Genomic DNA, 18,305 nt, shown 5'->3' on the forward strand with positions numbered 1-18,305 from the left:
GGTCTACAAATTTTCACGTATTGTTGAAGCCTTATGTGATTGGTTGAACATATATGACAACGACCGTCTTTTTTTTCTTCCAACTTCAAGGATAGAACAAATCCAGAGTACAAACCTTCCTCTTCCTCAGCCCATTCAGAACTCCGAATTCCGAAACCATGGCACTCCCCTCATGTTGGGCCCTCTCTTTTCCCCAAAGGCCGGAGCCCATCTATTTCTTCCTTTTCCTTTTTCTTTTTCTTTCCTTCCTGAGCTGCACCCTGCTCCTTGTGGCCCATCTCGCTGCGGAGCGCCCTAGCCCCCTCGCTTGTCTTCCTCCTCGCGCTGTCGCGCACGACTGTATTCCAGCAGCACAAGCGCCGCCGCCGCCCGCCGCCGGTTGATCCCCCCTTCGATTCTCTCGCTCCCGACCCCCCCAGCCCCCCATCACCCCACGAACCGGTTCCGCCCCCTTTAGCTCCCCGTTCCATCTCCTCAATCTCCCCCGATTCGTATCTATCAAGGCCTACTGGGTCCTCCGCCCCGTGACACCAAGCATCATGTCAGGAAGAGATCGCCTGCCGCGCCGCTTCATCGAGGAGGGCAGGGGGTACCCCGACGGCCGCGTGGTTGAGGATCGCAGGGGCCATCCTGGCATCCGCGTGGTGGATGATCGTAGGGGCCATCCTGAGATCCGTGTCGTCGAGGACCGAAGGCCCTACCCGGCCGCCATGCGTGTTATCGAGGACCGTAGAGGTTATCCTGAGATTCACGAGCGGCCGGTGGTCATGAGGGTGGCTCATCGCCCTCACCCGGCTGTTCTGGAGGAAGAAATCGGGTTGCAGCAAGAGGCCGAGTTCCGGAGGCTCATGGCTGACCGCCATGCGCTGGCCGAGGAAAGGTTGGAGTTGCACAGGGAACTGCAGGCTGGAAAAGAGGAGGTCCGTCACCTGAACATGATCATTACAGAGATTAATGCCAAGAAGGAAGCTTATATCAGCGAGCTTGTTGACAAGAGGAGGAAGCTTGAAGCTGAGGTTAGAGCAAATGAGCCTTTGAGAGATGAGGTTGTGCATCTTCGCGGTGAAGTCGATAAGCTCCTTGCTGCTAGGAAAGAGCTCTCTGCAAAGGCGGCGTCCCTAATGCAGGAGCTGCGTAGGGATAGATCTGATAAGCAACAGATACCTATGTTGAAAGCAGAGATTGATGGCCTCCAACAGGAACTTTCTCATATAAGGTAAATCTACGATCTGTTGCTGGACCTGACTCTCAGGTATCCCAGTAAGTCATCGACGAGAACTCTTTAAATGTTCACTCATTTGTTTGTATTCTTTGCAGGAGTGCATGCGAACTGGAGCAGAAGGGGAATTTTGAGTTGGTGGAACAAAGGAAAGCAATGGAGAAGAGTATGATTTCAATGGCACAGGAAATTCAACAAATGCGTGCAGAATTAGCTAATTCTGAAGGAAGACCGTGGGGCGCAGGTACGTTCTCCGGACTAACTGACACCATTTATAAATCTCGCTTATGATTTGTACATTCATTGGAATTGTTTTTACATTTGGATAATGGATGTACTTCACAACTTAGGGTATTATATTTCCAAAATAATGTAAGACATGTAATTTCTCTGGTTCCCGTTTCCCATCTCAGCTATGGGCTGGAAATGAAATCTGGATCATTTAGAAAGTGTAGTGTCTTATCTTGCTGGCTGGTCTGACATAACTGATGCTGACTTGATGTAATATTAGTGTCCACGACAATATGCTTGCTCGACCTTTCTTTAGTTTGCTAGTCTTTCTGGGCATGCAAATTGAAAAATAGGAAGTAAAACCATGCCATACTTTGTATGTCTCCAAAGTGCGTATACACATGCTTTTTCTATACTGTAGGTATGCATGGAAATAAAACTTTTTTTTCAATGTAGGAACAATCCATTATTCCTGCAATTTGTTTATGTGCTTTGAGCATGATATTGTCCTGATGTGCAACTGGACATGTATTTGAAACATGCATAGTTGATCAGTTATTCTCAAACAGCCTGATCTGCATAGTTGACCTTCTGTATGCTTCAATATTTACCTTTCTTTAGTGGACAAATAAAATTACAAAAAGAGTGACTTATTAGCATCCCATCCACAAAGGTAAAAGTAGGAGTGTTTCTCATCCACAGTGAGAGCATAACTCATGGTAAAAGCGGCGTAATATAGTTATCCTTGATAGTGATTTTATCCAAACTCCACTACCTGAATATTTTTTTTATCAGCATCACTGGAAGCATTGCTGTTAACAGTTTACCTTTTTATTGAATAAAATGGAGTTGTTCTCATGGTAGTTTGTTTACCTCCTCTTTTAGGTGGAGCATATGGGACGAGGCTGGGTAGCCCTGAAGCAACATTCCCTGCTCAGTATGGAGATAGATACAATATCCATGCGGTATGATCTTCTAAAAGATGACAATCTGAGACAATTTCATTCTTTCCTTATTAGCCTATGAATATTCCTCGTTTATTCAGAAATGTACTATTTTTCTTTATTATCAGGGAGTTTCTGAGAAAGGTCCTTCCCATCCTCCTGAATCTTCATGGAGCACATATGAAAAGAACCGGTTCCAGTACCGCTAAGATCCCAGCCGCTGCATTCCTTGGAGAAAGAATCACCTTCTGAGTGCTAATTATCGTATCACATGGTTTAGAATATCTTATTATCTACTTGCTTGCATTACAATCTAGACTTCTCTAAATGCTTCTAATAATTATGCTTTGTGTGCTAGTCACTAAATTTTTTCCCAACAGTATCCTGATACTATTTACATCTTGGCTCCAGATTTACTTATGTTACTATGATATCCATGTTTCCGGATGGATTTATGACTAACAAATATCTTAACATGGCTTGGTCGAGTCACATTTGGAGTATGCATTCTGATTTTAATGTGGAGCTTTGGAGTTCTAATAAACTGCTAAACTTTGAAATGTAGTATTGTAGATATGTACAAATAACTTCTATCATGCGATTACAAAAGGAGTTAATGAACTTGATGTGAAATGACACGGACAGTGCATGTGTAATATGGGCCTAAAGTTTGCACTTGGTGATAACCAACTGTTTGGTTTATTCACTCAATGCTAGATGGTTCCAAGTCTTTACTGTTACCAGTTTGTTCAGACACGGGCACCATATTTTCTGTACTTCTGGCTATATGACAATACTTTCCTCACTGACCATATTTTTCTACATCTAGGTTCGCTTAGGGAAAAGTTGTTCCCCATAGTGATCAATTGATCATATCATATGTTGGCTAGATTCATGTGAACTGCTGCATAGTTGAATGTGCCATGCATTGAAGTCTGTTATCAGCAGACAGGGATCATGTAATGTAAGTGGTATTGCACGAGAACTAACCTCGCCTCATTCAATTTCCAAGACCATAGTACTCATTTGTGCAAGAGTCTATATAATTATGTCCCAAAAGAAATGACATTCTAGATTTTGTAAGTTCTTCAATGAGCAACTTTGACTATTAATATTTGCATGAATGTGTAGTAAATAATTATTAAAATATTTTCATAGCAATCCTAAGGCACAATTTTTATCTAATGCTAGCTAAATGTCCGTGCTTTGCTACGAAATTAAAATTTTGTGTTATGCATGAGTTGTTTAAATATGTGTCGCTCATATTTTTAAAATTTCTGATAAATAAGAATTATGTCAAAATATTATTTTTTAAAATACAATTACTCTTGAAAGTCCTGTAAACCAATCAAGCATAGTTAAAAGATCATGATACGTATAGAATGAGTGGCAATTAGATGACTCCGTAGCCTCTAAGAGGTAGTCTTGTTGGAGTGAACTCGCGACCACCAACTCAGATCTTTATAAGTGTAAAGATAAATATCTAATAAATCGGAACCGTTTAGTTACTAATTAGCCATCAAAGTTCGAGAAGTTTGATTCTACCGTTTCTAGGACGTCATGTACTTGGCCGAGGTAGTATTATCTAGGGCCATGGTTGCATTTCTTTTCATCTTCTCAACTTATGGGCAGTAGGCTGTACTGTTAAACTGGTGGTAGTTCAACAGCATAAGTTGTCTTATCTGAATTGGTTTGCATTTGGTACTTGCATGAGCAGTTTTCTCAATTTGTAGTTCTCTTGTGCCTTTTTGGGTTGTTTGAGGAATTTGAACTTCCAGACCTTGTGTGACCTTGATTAGAAATGTCTTTCTCTAGCACTTTGTGTAAATATAAGTTATTAAGTTTCTATAATATTAGTTAGGTTACTTGTAGCATAGTTTGGATTTTGTGTCTGGTGCCTGAAGCCTTAGTTGGCTCTGTTCTGTTGCAACATATCAGAGGAGGGAGGCTATTCAGAGACTCGTTGCTTGTTAGATACTAGATGTTGAGCATTGGATAATGCTTGGCACATGCTGAGGTTGATGGAGGAACTCTTCTTAGGACTACTAATGGACCTACAGTGATGCATGTCGGTGTAGCATTACCACTCTTTGCTCCCTGAAATCAGATTAGTAGAGAGTGCATTCACATGCCACTTTTCCCATTTCTATTTTACTTTGCCTGATGCTGTATGAATCAGGCTTGGGGCGTGATTATTTTGTGTGTGCTTATTGCCCACTTGATTAGCTGGCTCTTTACCTTTGTGCCTTATTTGCTACGTGTTAAGTCGGTCCTGTTCTCTATTGAACTTCTACTGGGATCTCCAGCTTCCAGAATCAGCACTTCAGTTTATTAGAATTGCACACCAATACGAACGACTTGCAAACACCACCATCTGATGATGCATGGATGTTAGTTAGAGTATTGTGCCTGAACTTTACACGAGTGCTGGATTTTGAAGATTTTGCTGAGGTTGGCAGAAGATGAAAGCACTACAGCGTTTATCATGGGAAGCAGAGGCGACTCCAGATACCAGTTGACAGCAGCTGTTGTAGATGCACTGGCCTTGCAACCTTTTTGAACGGAAAACTGTAGGACTGTAGGGGGGGGGGGGCTGACAGTAGATTTTATCAAATAAGCTAGGATATTTACAGGACACGGAAGGAATGTACATCAAGAGAAGGTTGTGGGAATGATCACAGCTAGGTATTGTGATCTAGCTTGGATCTGAGAGCAACATTAAGCTCCTCATTCATTCTAAGGACAAAAGAAGATCCTTTGTAAAAAGGGATAGCCAGCAGCCTAAACTAGGATTAATGTTGTCAAAGATTTTAGCATTCCTATGCTTCCAGATGTTCCAGACTGCCACCATGAAGACTTCCAATAAGAGAGGCTGATAGAATGGGCTCTAGCTTCTTGTGTGAGATGATCAGTGTGGGAGCTGCAGTCCTGGGGCAAGCCAATATAATTCTAGCGGGAGATAAAGGCCCCGAAAGCATGTGCTGCATGGCCTAAACCATATTTGACAAAAGCCATGGCCCTTGATCTCGCTGGAAAAGATTTCAGTGATCTGAACAACTCCATGAGAACCAGAGACTTTAAGAAGCGCATTCCGTGATAGGATAGAGTACCTAATGGGTTTTATAACAGGATTCTCTCCGATGCCTTCACGGTGGTGAAAAGCTATCGCGATCTGCTCTGATACAAAATGTTGCCATCCATGGCAGTGTTTTAACGTGATGGACTGATGGTAGCAGCTTGATGCATTTTTCACTATAATGCTCAAAAACAGTGTAGATTTTGGATAGATCTTGGATTAAGAGTTTGCGGTATGACCTGCATGAGCTCGTTGAAGGAAAGTTTTGCATGGGATTACAAGTTTCTATGTGAAGCATCAGTTGATGTTTGATGTGTCTTCTATGGGATGCTGATAGCACAGTGCAGATTCAGACAGAAGTGGGTTGAAGAGTTAGCTGATAATCTGACTACTGATATACCTTTACCTGTAGTAGGTCCACATTATGTTCCACCAGGCTGGACTTTTCATTATCCAGTGCACAGAATATGGAATTTCGGTGCTCTATGGGATAAGATTGGTTTTCTCGCTATCTTGGGCGAGTCAACTTATTGACTGAAGTTGCCTGAAGAATGTAGTACCTGAACTGCATGAGCTCTTAGTGCTGGAAGCTTTTGCTCAGATTGTAAGAAGGGGAAAACATTGCAGTGTCTTTTGTGACAGCAGACAGATGGAAGTTTGACCTTCAATGTTTTCTCCCTATATGGAATGCTTAAAGCACGTTGAAGATTTGAGCAGAATTTGGTTGGAAAGTTTTAGCTGATACTTGGACTATATAGATTATAAAGATTTACTGTTTTAAGTCCAGCCATGCATAGTCAGTCCTATTGGCCGGGCTTACTTAGTCCATATACAGAGCTGGATATTTGATATGCTTGCGTTCTATGGGAGATACTTTCTCGGCCAGCTTGTGAATACTTGGGTCATATTTTGGAGATCCCACCGAAGCTTTTCAGATCACACACAATTTGGTGAAGGCTTACCAACCATGAGGCAAGTAGTTTCTTCATCCACAGCAGAAGTTACGCTGAGTCTCTGTCTATTATTTTGAATGATCATTCTTGATAGTGCACCTTCATTAACCTCTAGTAGTATGTTAATTTGCAGCTTAATATTAGGATATTCCAATAAACCTTGGGGAATCCAACTGATTTCTACTTTAGAATATGTGCTGTTTTCAGTATGCCATATGTTGAGAAGCCTAGCTAGTAAATTTAACGAGCCCAGTGTTCTAAGAGTCCAAGTCCATGGTGTCTGGACGTGTGTTGATCTGAGGTACAGTAGCGGCTGTATTGACGGTGACACATCAGTGGCTGTAGGAAGACAAGGTCACTAGAAGAGTTTTGTCTAAGTGATGGGAGATGGTCTAACGGGTCGTGTAGGCTCGTTGAGTTGAGCCCCAACTCCCCCCCTCTCCCTTGTTTCCCCTCCAGGCCTAGTTCACAAGGTGGGTTCGGTGCTAGTTCGGCCCCCTGTTGCCCAACTAGCCCCTAGCGATTTCATGAACAGTTAGTGAGCTTGGTTTGTTTTCCGGTTAACAGCCCTGGATAATAGCTGTAAACAAGCCTAGCTGAATATGGCTATATTTAGTTTCTTAACTATGATCACAACTGTAGAGGTGGCACTGGATTTGGACTGACCATTGGGCTTTGGACCTCTATAATCCTGGATCTTGTTGGACTGGACTCTGTTGGAGGTGGACATCCATGAAACCAATGTCCAATAAACGTTGGATCTTGTTGGGCCAGATAATTGGACAGTCCAAACATCTAGTGGACACAAGCTCCCGTAGTAGGGTAACCACCGTAGCCATGTAACTAGAATCCACCTGCTGCTCTGGAGATATGTCATGGAGGCGGCCACATGATGGAGCAAGGCAAGTTGGCAACGACCATGCTGGCGATCCCAACGGCAGCCAACCTTGCGCAAAAGCTATACCCTGAGACTGCAGAGCCAGCACCAGCATCCGGCATCGGCAATGCCGACGAAGATAGTTGCTTGAGCTTGGCTCCGGGGACTGTCCCTGTACATCTGGGTCTGGCTTTGACCAGCGCAAGCCTCAGCCAGCTTGAGCAGGACCCTCAGGTCGGCGACGCCGTCTGGTCAAACAGTAAACGCTCCATGGTTAGTTACTGGTTTATCCGTCATTTGATTAGTTTCTAGAGAAACATTGTGTTTCTATGTCAGCTGTGGAGAGGAATAAGCAATGTTAGATTTACTCCCATGGGAAGACAGGTTCTTGCTGAACAGAGCTACAGAAGGAAAATTGCCTACTGCTCTTGGAAAATGTTGCTTCACTACGTCATCTGAGATTTGCCTGTTACATTCCTGAACTTCCAGAGCACATGATCGAAGTATAGCCGCAAGAGGATTACTGACAGTAGGCCATGATCTCAACAACCTTTTCTATTATGGGAAGATACGTAATAGCCGTAAGTGATAGTGGGCACGGTAGAGAATATTGCGAGAGGTAGACAAAATACATCCTGCTTTGGTTTAACCGAAACATGTACTATCTCAAATGCTGATGGGGCAGCCATCCGTAGAAACTGATTCTAGCTCAATTTTGACGTCCATGACTAACATGGGGTGTTCTGTCTTTATCTTACTAATAATGTTCTATGCCTTATTATTTACTGTTTGGTATTTATTGTTGTTTATCATATTTACTGTTCTGTACAATTCTTTAGATGCTACTCTATTTTTTCTCAGAATGTCTAACATGGCTGTTGCATCTTACAGATTGAAATCCTTGGTTGGTCCTTCCTCTGGCACAAAATATGTTTCATTCATGAGAAGGAGCAGCTGATGCAAGAAAACAGTAAATTTGGGAATGTAACTGTTGCCTTTCTGAAGCTGAAGGTTCATTTGCAAATAACATATGTTTGAGGAATTATCTCTTTGATTAAAACTAAAACATCAAAATTGACATCTAGAAATTCCTGCAAGAGTTCAAGACATGGAATGCTATACCAGCTGGATTTATATGAAAAATGATTAATCAAACAGAGGGATGCTCACTGGACACGAATGCAGGACCTTGGTGCTTGGATAATTTGCTGGTACTATCTTTTGTTCTGTTCTGTTCGGTGAAAGGGAGACATTGTGCTGTAGAAACTTGCTGGTTGTCTGCTGGAAGCTCAGTTCCATGTCGAAGATCAGAAGTGGTTCCTCTGTGGAATTGAGCTTACAGCTTTGTAGATTGGTGGATTAAGTTGTCCAGGTCACGAAGTTTCCAGTTATTTCATTTGGATGTAGTCACCACTTTGGCAAGCAATGGTGAGGTTGGTACAGCTGTCAGTTATACAATAAGTTGCTCCTTTCATGCCCGTAAAGAGCTATTGATGTGTTGTTTCTTTGAGGCTGTGATGAACTAATGATCATGTTGCTCATGGCAAGACACTGACAATCCATCAGCACCTATAGCAACCAAATTGCCAACAAGCTAGTGATGAACTACGTATGTACCATTTTGTGGTGCTTGGTTTTGCTGTAACAATCCTGCCCAAGAGTTCTGCTTGAAAAGATCTTGCAAGTCACCCCATGTGCACAATGAGTGCATTTCTTGGATGTTCAGGAAGGCTGATTACATGCTAAGCATATGATTGTTTATTTTGAGAAGTAATTGCGAAATAGTATACAGATAAAATTTTCTCAACCACATACTGGCATGTGAAGGAAAGAAATTTTGGTACGGGAGTTGAATTATTCAGAAAGTTCTCTATAAGAATAAAGACCAGAATTCTCCCACTTCGAACTTCGGGAGGATGCTCTTGTGCTGCATGCCACGTTCCTCTTCAAATTGCTATCTGTTATGTTTCTGGAGGAGCCTTGAATATGCACTGCCCTGAACTGCTTGTATCCTCAGGACTAGTGAGTGCATGGTGACTTTTGCTGGAAGATGTTTTCTGATATTATGAGTGAGGATATGAACTGAAATTGAAGGAGGATCAAAGTCCTGTCTCGCAAAACACCATTTAATAGGGTTGCTTCCTTCCGGTTAAGGCCATGGAGACTTCTGATGTCACGTGTCCTGTCCTGTTGCTTAATGCGGTGAGCATAAGGAAATACATGGTTGTTTTGAGGATTTCCAAAGGACTTAGTGTGGCATGGTTTAGTTGTATCTTCTGTTAGTGTTTTTTGGCCATTAGGTTTGCCGGCTTGATAGGAGTAACAAGTGCGAAATTGATCATTTATTAAGCATTTCACATAATCTGTAGATGCATTAGATAGCCATACGATTTGTTTCCAACGCAACGGAAAAAAAATCATGATAAATTAAATTGTTAGGTAGCGCTGGTGTTTACTATTTGCAGCTGTGCAAATGGTAAATGCATAGGAATAGTGCCTGTTTGATACAAGCAGTAATTGCATTTTATGTTAATGTAATTATGTTTATTCATTCTCGGAAGCTAATTAAGACATGGGCCGGGCCTATTTAGGTCTTTTCTTAAATCCTTGTTGATTGTTTGAACCATTGGGTTTTGATCGAGATTGAACGGACCATGCATACTGTCACAACCATCCGTGTCACCGTGTTGCCACGTTTGGCTCGTCATTGATGGATCAAGCCTTACCTTTAAACCTTGCCTGACCCGGTGAACCCATTGCCCTAACCACCTCTAGTCCTGACAAAGCTACAGCCTACAGCTATGTCTTATTGACTCAGAAAGCTGTCGGTGCTACTCCCCTTGTTTTTAAATATAAGACGCTTTGGTAGGCTAATCTCTTTTCCTAAACATAAAGACGTTTTGGTAGGTTAAATTAGGCTACAAAAAACGTCTTACATTTATCAACACAGGTAGTATGTCCGTAAGGTTGTTGATTAGCCAGCCACCCATGAGACGCTAGCTTGCATCGTACTGGTTGGCCGGCCGGCCGACCGGCCAAGCATTGCTTAATCTGCTCTTCTAGCATTGCACTTAGTTTTCAAATAAAGGGTCCATTGAGCTGCAATTTGTTGACTGTCCACAGCGTTGTGTCCAACACTGCATCGGTGTTACCCAAATATCTCTCCATCCTCTTTTCCCACACCCAACACAACACACGTGGAGACAGTACATAGTGCTATTGCCTTATTTTGAGATAAACTTCTGTTGACTATGACCCCAAAAAATCACCTATTCGGTCATGAATTCTGATATTTTTAGGCAGGGCTCTCAATGCACCTGATTACCTATAAATCACACACCACACCACAAACCAATTACCATCTACCAATCAATCTCCCAACAAACTCACTTGCCAAACTAGGCTATCTGGTCAGCAATTTCACCACCTTACATACACCTGTTTTGCCTTTATCTCTTCATCACTCCAAGCTTTTGTATTGACCCATTACTCAATTGCTCTCGTTGCAGTTGATTCTCCTTTGGTGAAGAAGGCGATGGAAGTAGGCGGAGCGACTGCCAGTGGCGGCTCCGCGGGGGCGAAGAATTCATGGCCGGAGGTGGTGGGCATGTTGTCGGAGGAGGCCAAGAAGAAGATCATCGAGGACAAGCCGGAGGCCAGCGTCCAAGTCATTCCGGCCGGCTCCTTCGTCACCATGGACTACAACACCGGCCGGGTCAGGCTGTTCGTGGACTCCAACGACAAGGTCTCCAAAGCTCCTAGGATTGGCTAGCCGGATCAGGATTTTATTATAATAATCGTCACTATCTATGAATAAAAACTGTTGCCAGGCTCGTGTATTATGCTGATTCCGTTTGATTAGTTGCTTTGGTAATATTTGCAGAAAAATATATACTTCCTCCGACCCGTATTACTTGTCCTATATTTAGATCAGCGAACAAGTAATATGGGTCAGAGGGAGCAGCAAATTTACTACCTGGCTAAAGACAAGTAGAAGATATGTATCCATCTTTGTGACAAGTGTGTAGTGTTTTAATTTGGTGTGGTTTAGAAATCAGTTGGATTACGGAGTAATCTGGTTCGCCAAATGGGATAATACCCAGCATTTCCATTTATGCGATGTAGCCGCAAGAATGAGAAAGTCTGTGAGGTCCGAGGTCATCTTGGGAGACAGATTGAAAAGGGCAAGGTCCGAGGTCATCTTGGGAGACAGATTGAAACGGGCAAGGACAGATAAAGTTCTCCAGTAACAATGAAACTGCGGACAAAGGCAACTGTTTTACAAGATCAGTCCTTGATCCGTCCTTGCCCGTTTCAATCTGTCTCCCTTCCTTTTCACGGCGAGGAGGAGCAGGGCCGTGATGTTAGGGCTCACTGAACCGCGCCGTAGTGTCTCTTGTCGCCGGTGGCTCCATCTCCCTTTTGTCCCGATGAGGATGAGGATATCACATTTGAATCTGGAGAAGGCTGGCATCGTCAAGTGACGGGTTGTCAGCAGGGTTTTGGTTAGCGGACAATAATTTCGGTTACCGCTTGGCAACCCCACTTATCGACCCCCATGGCCCCATAGTAAATGAACTTACCAAGCAAACAAAATCGTATTACTTTGAATTTTTTGAATTTAAACACTCTCTATGCGAATAAATTACCTTGTATGCGAAAAAAGTTTGAATCAATATTCGTTTGAACAATTTTGGGTGGTAACCGAGCGGTATTTTTCGGTAACCGCAAATACCTGTGCGCTCGGTAACCTTTTTCATTGATCATCAGTTAACCATTTAATCACTCCCAATATCAAAAGAGAAAAGTATTTTCTTCGTCCCTCAACTTGTCAGAAAGTTCGCTTTTCGTCCCTCAAAAAAATTTCGTACTTTTTTCGTCTCTCAATTTTCAAAACCGGACACTTTTAGTCCCTCAGTCCATCCAAAGTGGTTTTCCTAGCCATGTGTCTGGTTTTCGTATAGTTTTTTCACTTATTTTTTTTCCAATCAAGATATAGATGATGTAGATGGAGGAGAAGTACAACCAGTGCCGACGACGGGCAATTTCAACAGCTTCGGCGGTCACGGGATTAAGTGCAAACCGGACACGTGGCTAGACAAACCGCTTCGAATAGCTTTAAGGACTAAAAGTGTCCGGTTTTGAAAGTTGAGGGATGAAAAAAATACGAATTATTTTTAAAGGGACGAGAAATGAATTTTCCGACAAGTTGAGGGACTAAAAAAGTACTTTTCCCATATCAAAAAGACAAACTTTTTTCATTTGGTATCCAAAATTAAGGTAATCACCATGTGACCACCCATCACTTTCAATAGCAAAGCGAAAACGTTTACTTATGCGCATCAATCTCTACCTGAGATATGATCAGTTTGTACCGTACTATAACATGGACTACCAAGATGATGGCGCAGACTGGAAAGTGCCGGGTGTCAGTCGACTGCTGTGATATATGCCCAAAACGCTGCAAAGAAAAGATCCGTGGTCAATTTTCATATCTAAAAATTATACATTTCTGAAAGAAACATAGGTCAGTAACAGGAAGGAGCTACTAGTATGTTTTTAGAAACTAAATTCGGCATAGATGTAAGACGTCTTGAAGAGATACATGAAAACAAATATGTATACGGAGTAGTATTTACTAGAGGCATTAACAATTACTGTAAAACGAAAATGAGGTCTCAACAATTTGTGCAAATTCCAAACAAGTTGCTTAGTTTCATTTTGGAAGCTCAGTTAAGACCATTCAGAGCAGTTTTTGTGCTAAACTACTGCTCGTAATTCTCACACCTGCAGCAAGTGCACGTCTGATGCACTATAATTCTATTCTGTACCACACTTCTTCACGGCACGTAGGATGCCAAGCCTTTCCACACACAAAACTTCGTACACGCACCGTAGATATACCTATAATTAATTAAATATGTACATGTAAGTACTATATATACCACCTAGTTTCCAATTGAACAGACCAAACCAAAGCAACAACAACATACAGAAGAGGGGCCTGATAAAAAATGGCCATCCCCAAGGCTTCCCTGCTTGCTATCCTTGGCTGCCTCTGTTTCTGTAGTTCTGTACTCGCAGCTCGGGAGCTCAACGATGATTTGTCCATGGTGGCAAGGCATGAGAGTTGGATGCTCCAGTATGGCCGTGTGTACAAGGATGCCGCCGAGAAGGCAAGCAAGTTTGAGGTCTTCAAGGCTAATGCAGGGTTCATCGACTCGTTCAATGCCGGGAACCACAAGTTCTGGCTCGGCATCAACCAGTTTGCTGACATTACCAATAAAGAGTTCAAGGCAACCAAGACTAACAAGGGGTTTATTTCAAACAAGGTGAGGGCTCCTACAGGGTTCAGTTATGAAAACGTGAGCTTTGATGCACTACCGGCGTCAATCGACTGGAGGACAAAAGGCGCAGTCACTCCTGTCAAGGACCAAGGCCAATGTGGTAAGTACATTTAGAATAAAAGTGTGCTACATATATATGAACCGTTTAGATGGGAATGGTGTATGATTGCATCTATGACAACACAATTATTTGCAGGTTGTTGCTGGGCATTTTCTGCCGTTGCGGCAACGGAGGGCATTGTCAAGCTGAGCACTGGCAAGCTTGTCTCGCTGTCGGAGCAAGAACTAGTGGATTGTGATGTCCACGGTGAAGACCAGGGCTGTGAAGGCGGTCTAATGGATGATGCATTCAAGTTTATCATCTCGAACGGTGGGCTCACTCAGGAGTCCAGCTACCCATATGACGCAGAAGATGGCAAGTGCAAGAGTGGATCTAAAAGTGCCGGGACAATCAAGAGTTACGAGGATGTGCCCGCCAATAACGAAGGTGCCCTCATGAAGGCTGTGGCGAACCAACCCGTGTCGGTTGCTGTTGATGGAGGTGATATGACATTCCAATTCTACTCCGGTGGCGTGATGACCGGCTCCTGTGGCACAGACCTTGATCATGGGATCGCAGCCATTGGTTATGGAGTGACAAGTGATGGCACAAAATATTGGTTAATGAAGAATTCTTGGGGCACATCATGGGGTGAGAATGGTTTCTTAAGAATGGAGAAGGATATTGCCGACAAGAAGGGCATGTGTGGCCTTGCCATGGAGCCATCTTACCCCACTGCATAGAATCCCAAATTCCACATATGGACACATATACATGATTGAATAATTTCACATCTCTTGTCGCTATGTAGTACGTTCATATCCATGTGCCTGTAATTGTGTTACACAAATATATTGTATATACACCTTATATAAAAGTCATGAGCCCTATGTAAATATGTTGAAATAGTAATACAACTTCGATGAAAAATATGTGCCCCTGCTATATTCATTGGAGCTAACTTATTACTATGGCATTCCATATGTTCAATTTCATGTTTGGATCGGACACCGATGATAATGAATTTTTTATCTACAATGTATTTATTATATTATGTTTTGATCAGTTATAGATTTTCTGGTAATTGGTTCTGGTGGTTACATGTCACTAGATAGTCTTATGGCTATACATAGGCATCATTTATCCAATCCCATATTTGGATCGGATCCCTTGCCGTAGAGTCAAAACCTTCCATGCTACTCCCTCCGTTTCATAATTCTTGCCTTAAATTTGCCTAAAAATGGATATATCTATTCCTAAAATGCGTCTAGATACATGCAATATTTCGATAAAAATTAAGGAACGGAGGGAGTATTTGATTTCTCCTGCCCGTCTTCCATTTCCCTCGCTTGGTTATCGTGCATTCTCCGAGCAATCTGCTACTATCTTGTTTCATCCCTCTCATAGACTACACACACCTTACCCTTTGCTTTACGGAACATTTACATAGCTGAGGTTACCATGTCTTCCAGAATATTTGGAGCGAAGTTTCAAAGAACTTCCACAATTTTTAAAAAAAACTTTCACGATTCTAGGGTAACTTTCACAATTTTTGAAAACTTATGAAGTGAAATGTTGATTTTTTGGAAAACTTATAAAAATCTAGACAAAATTTTCAAACAGAACTTTCAAAATATTGGGAGAACTTCCAGAATATTTGGAGCGAAGTTTCAAAGAACTTCCACAATTTTTGAAAAACTTACAAAATTCTAGGGTAACTTTCACAATTTTTGAAAAACTTTCAGAATTCTAGGGTAAATTTCAAAACTCTTGGAGAATTCTTTCTAGCGACCAACGAACTTTGAAAATTGTAAAATGGGGGATAAAACACACAATGGCAACATCGCACACGGTTCCATATCCGTGGCAGCCTCGCCAAGCGTGAAGACGAGGAGTGGCCTCCTACGGCTACCCTACAGTGACGCAACAAGGAGCAGTGGCCTCCCACGGCTACCTCCGTGGGGGCGAGATGGCAATGGAAGAAGGCGGCAAGATCCGAGCCAGCATCATGACAGCAAGATAGCATCCGACGATCCAACATCGAGACCCTATGCACCACCCGCCTGGACTTGATGAGGAGCAACAGCCTCTCGGGACCACCCGTGGCAGCGAACCCAAAGACCGGTTTGTGGCACACTAGGCGCGCGTCGTACATGATATTTTGGATGTGTGACACCATATAGAATAGAAGATAACCGTAAGGTTGGTGAGTTTTGTGATGGTTTTGAGCGGAGCAGAGGGTCCATAGGCTCCTCGGTTTCTCGTGGTCGGATCGACCGTGACCATGGTGCCCCGTTAGGGAGTCTTCTCGTATAGAAGTAGAAACTGTCTATCATTCCAAAGTGTTGGCATGCTTCTACATATTCGTTACTTTTGAAAATACAAGTTATTGCAAAGTTCCCCGTACATACCTAAAGGCCAACATCGGAGCACATTTCAATTATATCCAGCAATAGCAAATATTTATGAATATTTAACTCCAATGAATATAGCCAAGACAAATATTTTTCATCAGACTATAAATAGTATTTCAACATATTTATATAGTACTAATGAGTTTTACATAGTATATATACAACATATATTAAGCATAATTTACAAGCACATGGATATAAACATACTACACAACAAACAACATATGTGAAACCATTCAATGGTGTGTATGTGTTTAAATAGTGGCAGTTGATGTTCTATGCAGTGGGGTAGGAGGGCTCCATGGCAAGACCACACATGCCCTTCTTATCGGCAATGTCCTTCTCCATTCTTAAGAATCCATTCTCTCCCCATGATGTGCCCCAAGAATTCTTCATTATCCAAAATTTTGTACCATCACTCGTTGTTCCATAACCAATGGCCGCGATCCCATGATCCAAGTCCGTGCCACATGAGCCGGTCATCACACCACCAGAGTAGAATTGGAATGTCATGTCACCTCCGTCAACGGCAACTGACACAGGTTGGTTCGCCACGGCCTTCATGAGGGCACCCTCGTTATTAGCAGGCACATCCTCGTAACTCTTGATTGTTGCAGCACTACTAGATCCACTCTTGCACTTGCCGTCTGCCGCATCATATGGGTAGTTGGACTCTTGAGTGAGTCCGCCGTTCTTGATGATGAACTTGAATGCATCATCCATGAGCCCGCCTTCACAGCCCTGGTCCTCGCCGTGGACATCACAATCCACTAGTTCTTGCTCTGAAAGTGAGACAAGCTTGCCGGTGCTCAGCTTGACAATGCCCTCCATTGCCGCAACGGCGGAAAATGCCCAGCAACAACCTACAAATGATTGAGTCATGATAGATGAAATTACACACCATTCAAGCATAAATGGTACAAGTACATATGTGTAGCACACGTTTATTCTAAATATGCTTACCACATTGGCCTTGGTCCTTGATGGGAGTGACCGCCCCCTTTGTCCTCCAGTCTATTGTTGCCGGAAGCGCATCAAAGCTCATGTTCTCATACATGAATCCCGTAGGGACTCTTACCTTGTTTGAAATAAACCCCTTGTTAGTCTTGGTTGCCTTGAACTCTTCATTGGTAATGTCAGCGAACTGGTTGATGCCAAGCCAGAACTTATGGTTCCCGGCATTGAACGAGTTGATGAACTCGGCATTCGCCTTGAACACCTCAAACTTTTGTGCCTTCTCAGCAGCGTCCTTGTACACGCGGCCGTACTGCAGCATCCAATTCTCGTGCCTTGCCACCATGGACAAATCATCGTTCAGCTCACGAGCTGCGAGGACAGAACCACAGAGACAGAGGCAGCCAAGGATAGCAAGGAGCGAAGCCTTGGGGATCGCCATGTTTGATCAGGCCCTCTGTTCTGTTCTGTATGTACGTTGTTGCTTTGGTCTGGTCTGTTCCATTGGAACTAGGTGGTATATATAGTACTTACAGTTACATATTTAAGTACAGGAGATATATAAGGTGCGTGTACGTTGTGTGTTTGTGTGGAGAGGCTGGCCCTCCTGCGTAGCCGTCAAGAAGTGTGGTAAATAATACTGCCTCCGTACATTTGTCTCAACTTTGATCAAATTTAAATGCATTTATACACTAAGTCATGTCCAGATACATTCAAATTTTAACAAACTTGAGACATCTTTTGTTGGACGGAGGGAGTAGAATATTGTGCACTGAGACGTACCGTCGCTCTAGGGGTGAGAAGGACCTCTGTTTATGCTGTATTTTAGATGTTAATTAGTAGTTTAGTACGAGAAGAGACTCTACTGCAGCCTGCAGGGTTTTAACTTTTAAGAGAGCTTCCAAAAGAAACCAAGCAACTTGTTTAGAATTTGCACAAAATGCTCAGCCCTTCCTTCTTTAGTACTCCCTCCGTCCCATATTAAGTGACGAAATACTACATGTGTAGACAATTTTGGATATAGAAACATCCATATTTAAACAAACTTGAGTCACTTAATATGCGACGGAGGGAGTAATATATACTAACGGAATAGGACCGCGAAGTAGCTTCCCCTGTTATTTAACCCATGGTGCTTTCTCAAGTGATTTTTTTTCCTATACATGAATGAATAAAACGGTAGAGTGGGACATGGTTATACAATCTGAACCCCAAAAATAAATAAAAATCTAGTTTTATGTGATTAGTGT

General features: G+C 42.6%; 3 protein-coding genes across 7 annotated transcripts; 2 read left to right on the top strand and 1 right to left on the bottom strand.

Annotated features, from left to right (window-relative positions):
- Positions 1 to 263: 263 nt before the first annotated feature.
- On the top strand, positions 264 to 9,904 carry LOC100840678 (protein FLX-like 3). 5 transcript variants are annotated; one of them, XR_002960107.1, is made up of 6 exons: positions 264 to 1,216; positions 1,318 to 1,463; positions 2,336 to 2,415; positions 2,523 to 3,358; positions 8,192 to 8,311; positions 8,399 to 9,904. XR_002960107.1 is itself a non-coding variant. In XM_024454742.1 (4 exons), the coding sequence occupies exons 1-4, from the start codon at positions 540 to 542 to the stop codon at positions 2,601 to 2,603; spliced, it is 984 nt and encodes a 327-aa protein (XP_024310510.1). In that variant the 5' UTR covers positions 264 to 539; the 3' UTR covers positions 2,604 to 9,904. The 5 variants fall into 5 exon arrangements, 1 of the variants encoding a protein (XP_024310510.1); XR_002960106.1 differs by having other exon boundaries at positions 2,523 to 8,311; XR_002960105.1 differs by having other exon boundaries at positions 2,523 to 3,365; positions 8,192 to 9,904.
- Positions 9,905 to 13,284: 3,380 nt separating this feature from the next.
- LOC100841282 (senescence-specific cysteine protease SAG39) lies at positions 13,285 to 14,632 on the top strand. Its single transcript, XM_003578759.2, has 2 exons — positions 13,285 to 13,747; positions 13,844 to 14,632. The coding sequence occupies exons 1-2, from the start codon at positions 13,315 to 13,317 to the stop codon at positions 14,428 to 14,430; spliced, it is 1,020 nt and encodes a 339-aa protein (XP_003578807.1). The 5' UTR covers positions 13,285 to 13,314; the 3' UTR covers positions 14,431 to 14,632.
- A 1,557-nt stretch (positions 14,633 to 16,189) lies between these two features.
- On the bottom strand, positions 16,190 to 17,544 carry LOC100841586 (senescence-specific cysteine protease SAG39). The gene is made up of 2 exons (XM_003578760.2): positions 17,065 to 17,544; positions 16,190 to 16,964 (listed from the first exon to the last, which is right to left on the bottom strand). The coding sequence occupies exons 1-2, from the start codon at positions 17,495 to 17,497 to the stop codon at positions 16,378 to 16,380; spliced, it is 1,020 nt and encodes a 339-aa protein (XP_003578808.1). The 5' UTR covers positions 17,498 to 17,544; the 3' UTR covers positions 16,190 to 16,377.
- Positions 17,545 to 18,305: the final 761 nt, after the last annotated feature.

This window comes from Brachypodium distachyon, chromosome 4 (genome assembly GCF_000005505.3).
Source record: "Brachypodium distachyon strain Bd21 chromosome 4, Brachypodium_distachyon_v3.0, whole genome shotgun sequence".
NCBI classification, from domain to species: Eukaryota; Viridiplantae; Streptophyta; class Magnoliopsida; order Poales; family Poaceae; genus Brachypodium; species Brachypodium distachyon.

Bases quoted from the DNA above. Each gene is read 5' to 3' on its own strand.
- LOC100841586 (XM_003578760.2), bottom strand. From the start codon at position 17,497: ATGGCGATCCCCAAGGCTTCGCTCCTTGCTATCCTTGGCTGCCTCTGT. The intron at 16,965-17,064 runs GTAAGCATATTT...AATCATTTGTAG, and splicing joins CAAGGACCAAGGCCAATGTG to GTTGTTGCTGGGCATTTTCC.
- LOC100841282 (XM_003578759.2), top strand. From the start codon at position 13,315: ATGGCCATCCCCAAGGCTTCCCTGCTTGCTATCCTTGGCTGCCTCTGT. The intron at 13,748-13,843 runs GTAAGTACATTT...AATTATTTGCAG, and splicing joins CAAGGACCAAGGCCAATGTG to GTTGTTGCTGGGCATTTTCT.
- LOC100840678 (XM_024454742.1), top strand. From the start codon at position 540: ATGTCAGGAAGAGATCGCCTGCCGCGCCGCTTCATCGAGGAGGGCAGG. The intron at 1,217-1,317 runs GTAAATCTACGA...TATTCTTTGCAG, and splicing joins CAGGAACTTTCTCATATAAG to GAGTGCATGCGAACTGGAGC. The intron at 2,416-2,522 runs GTATGATCTTCT...CTTTATTATCAG, and splicing joins ATAGATACAATATCCATGCG to GGAGTTTCTGAGAAAGGTCC.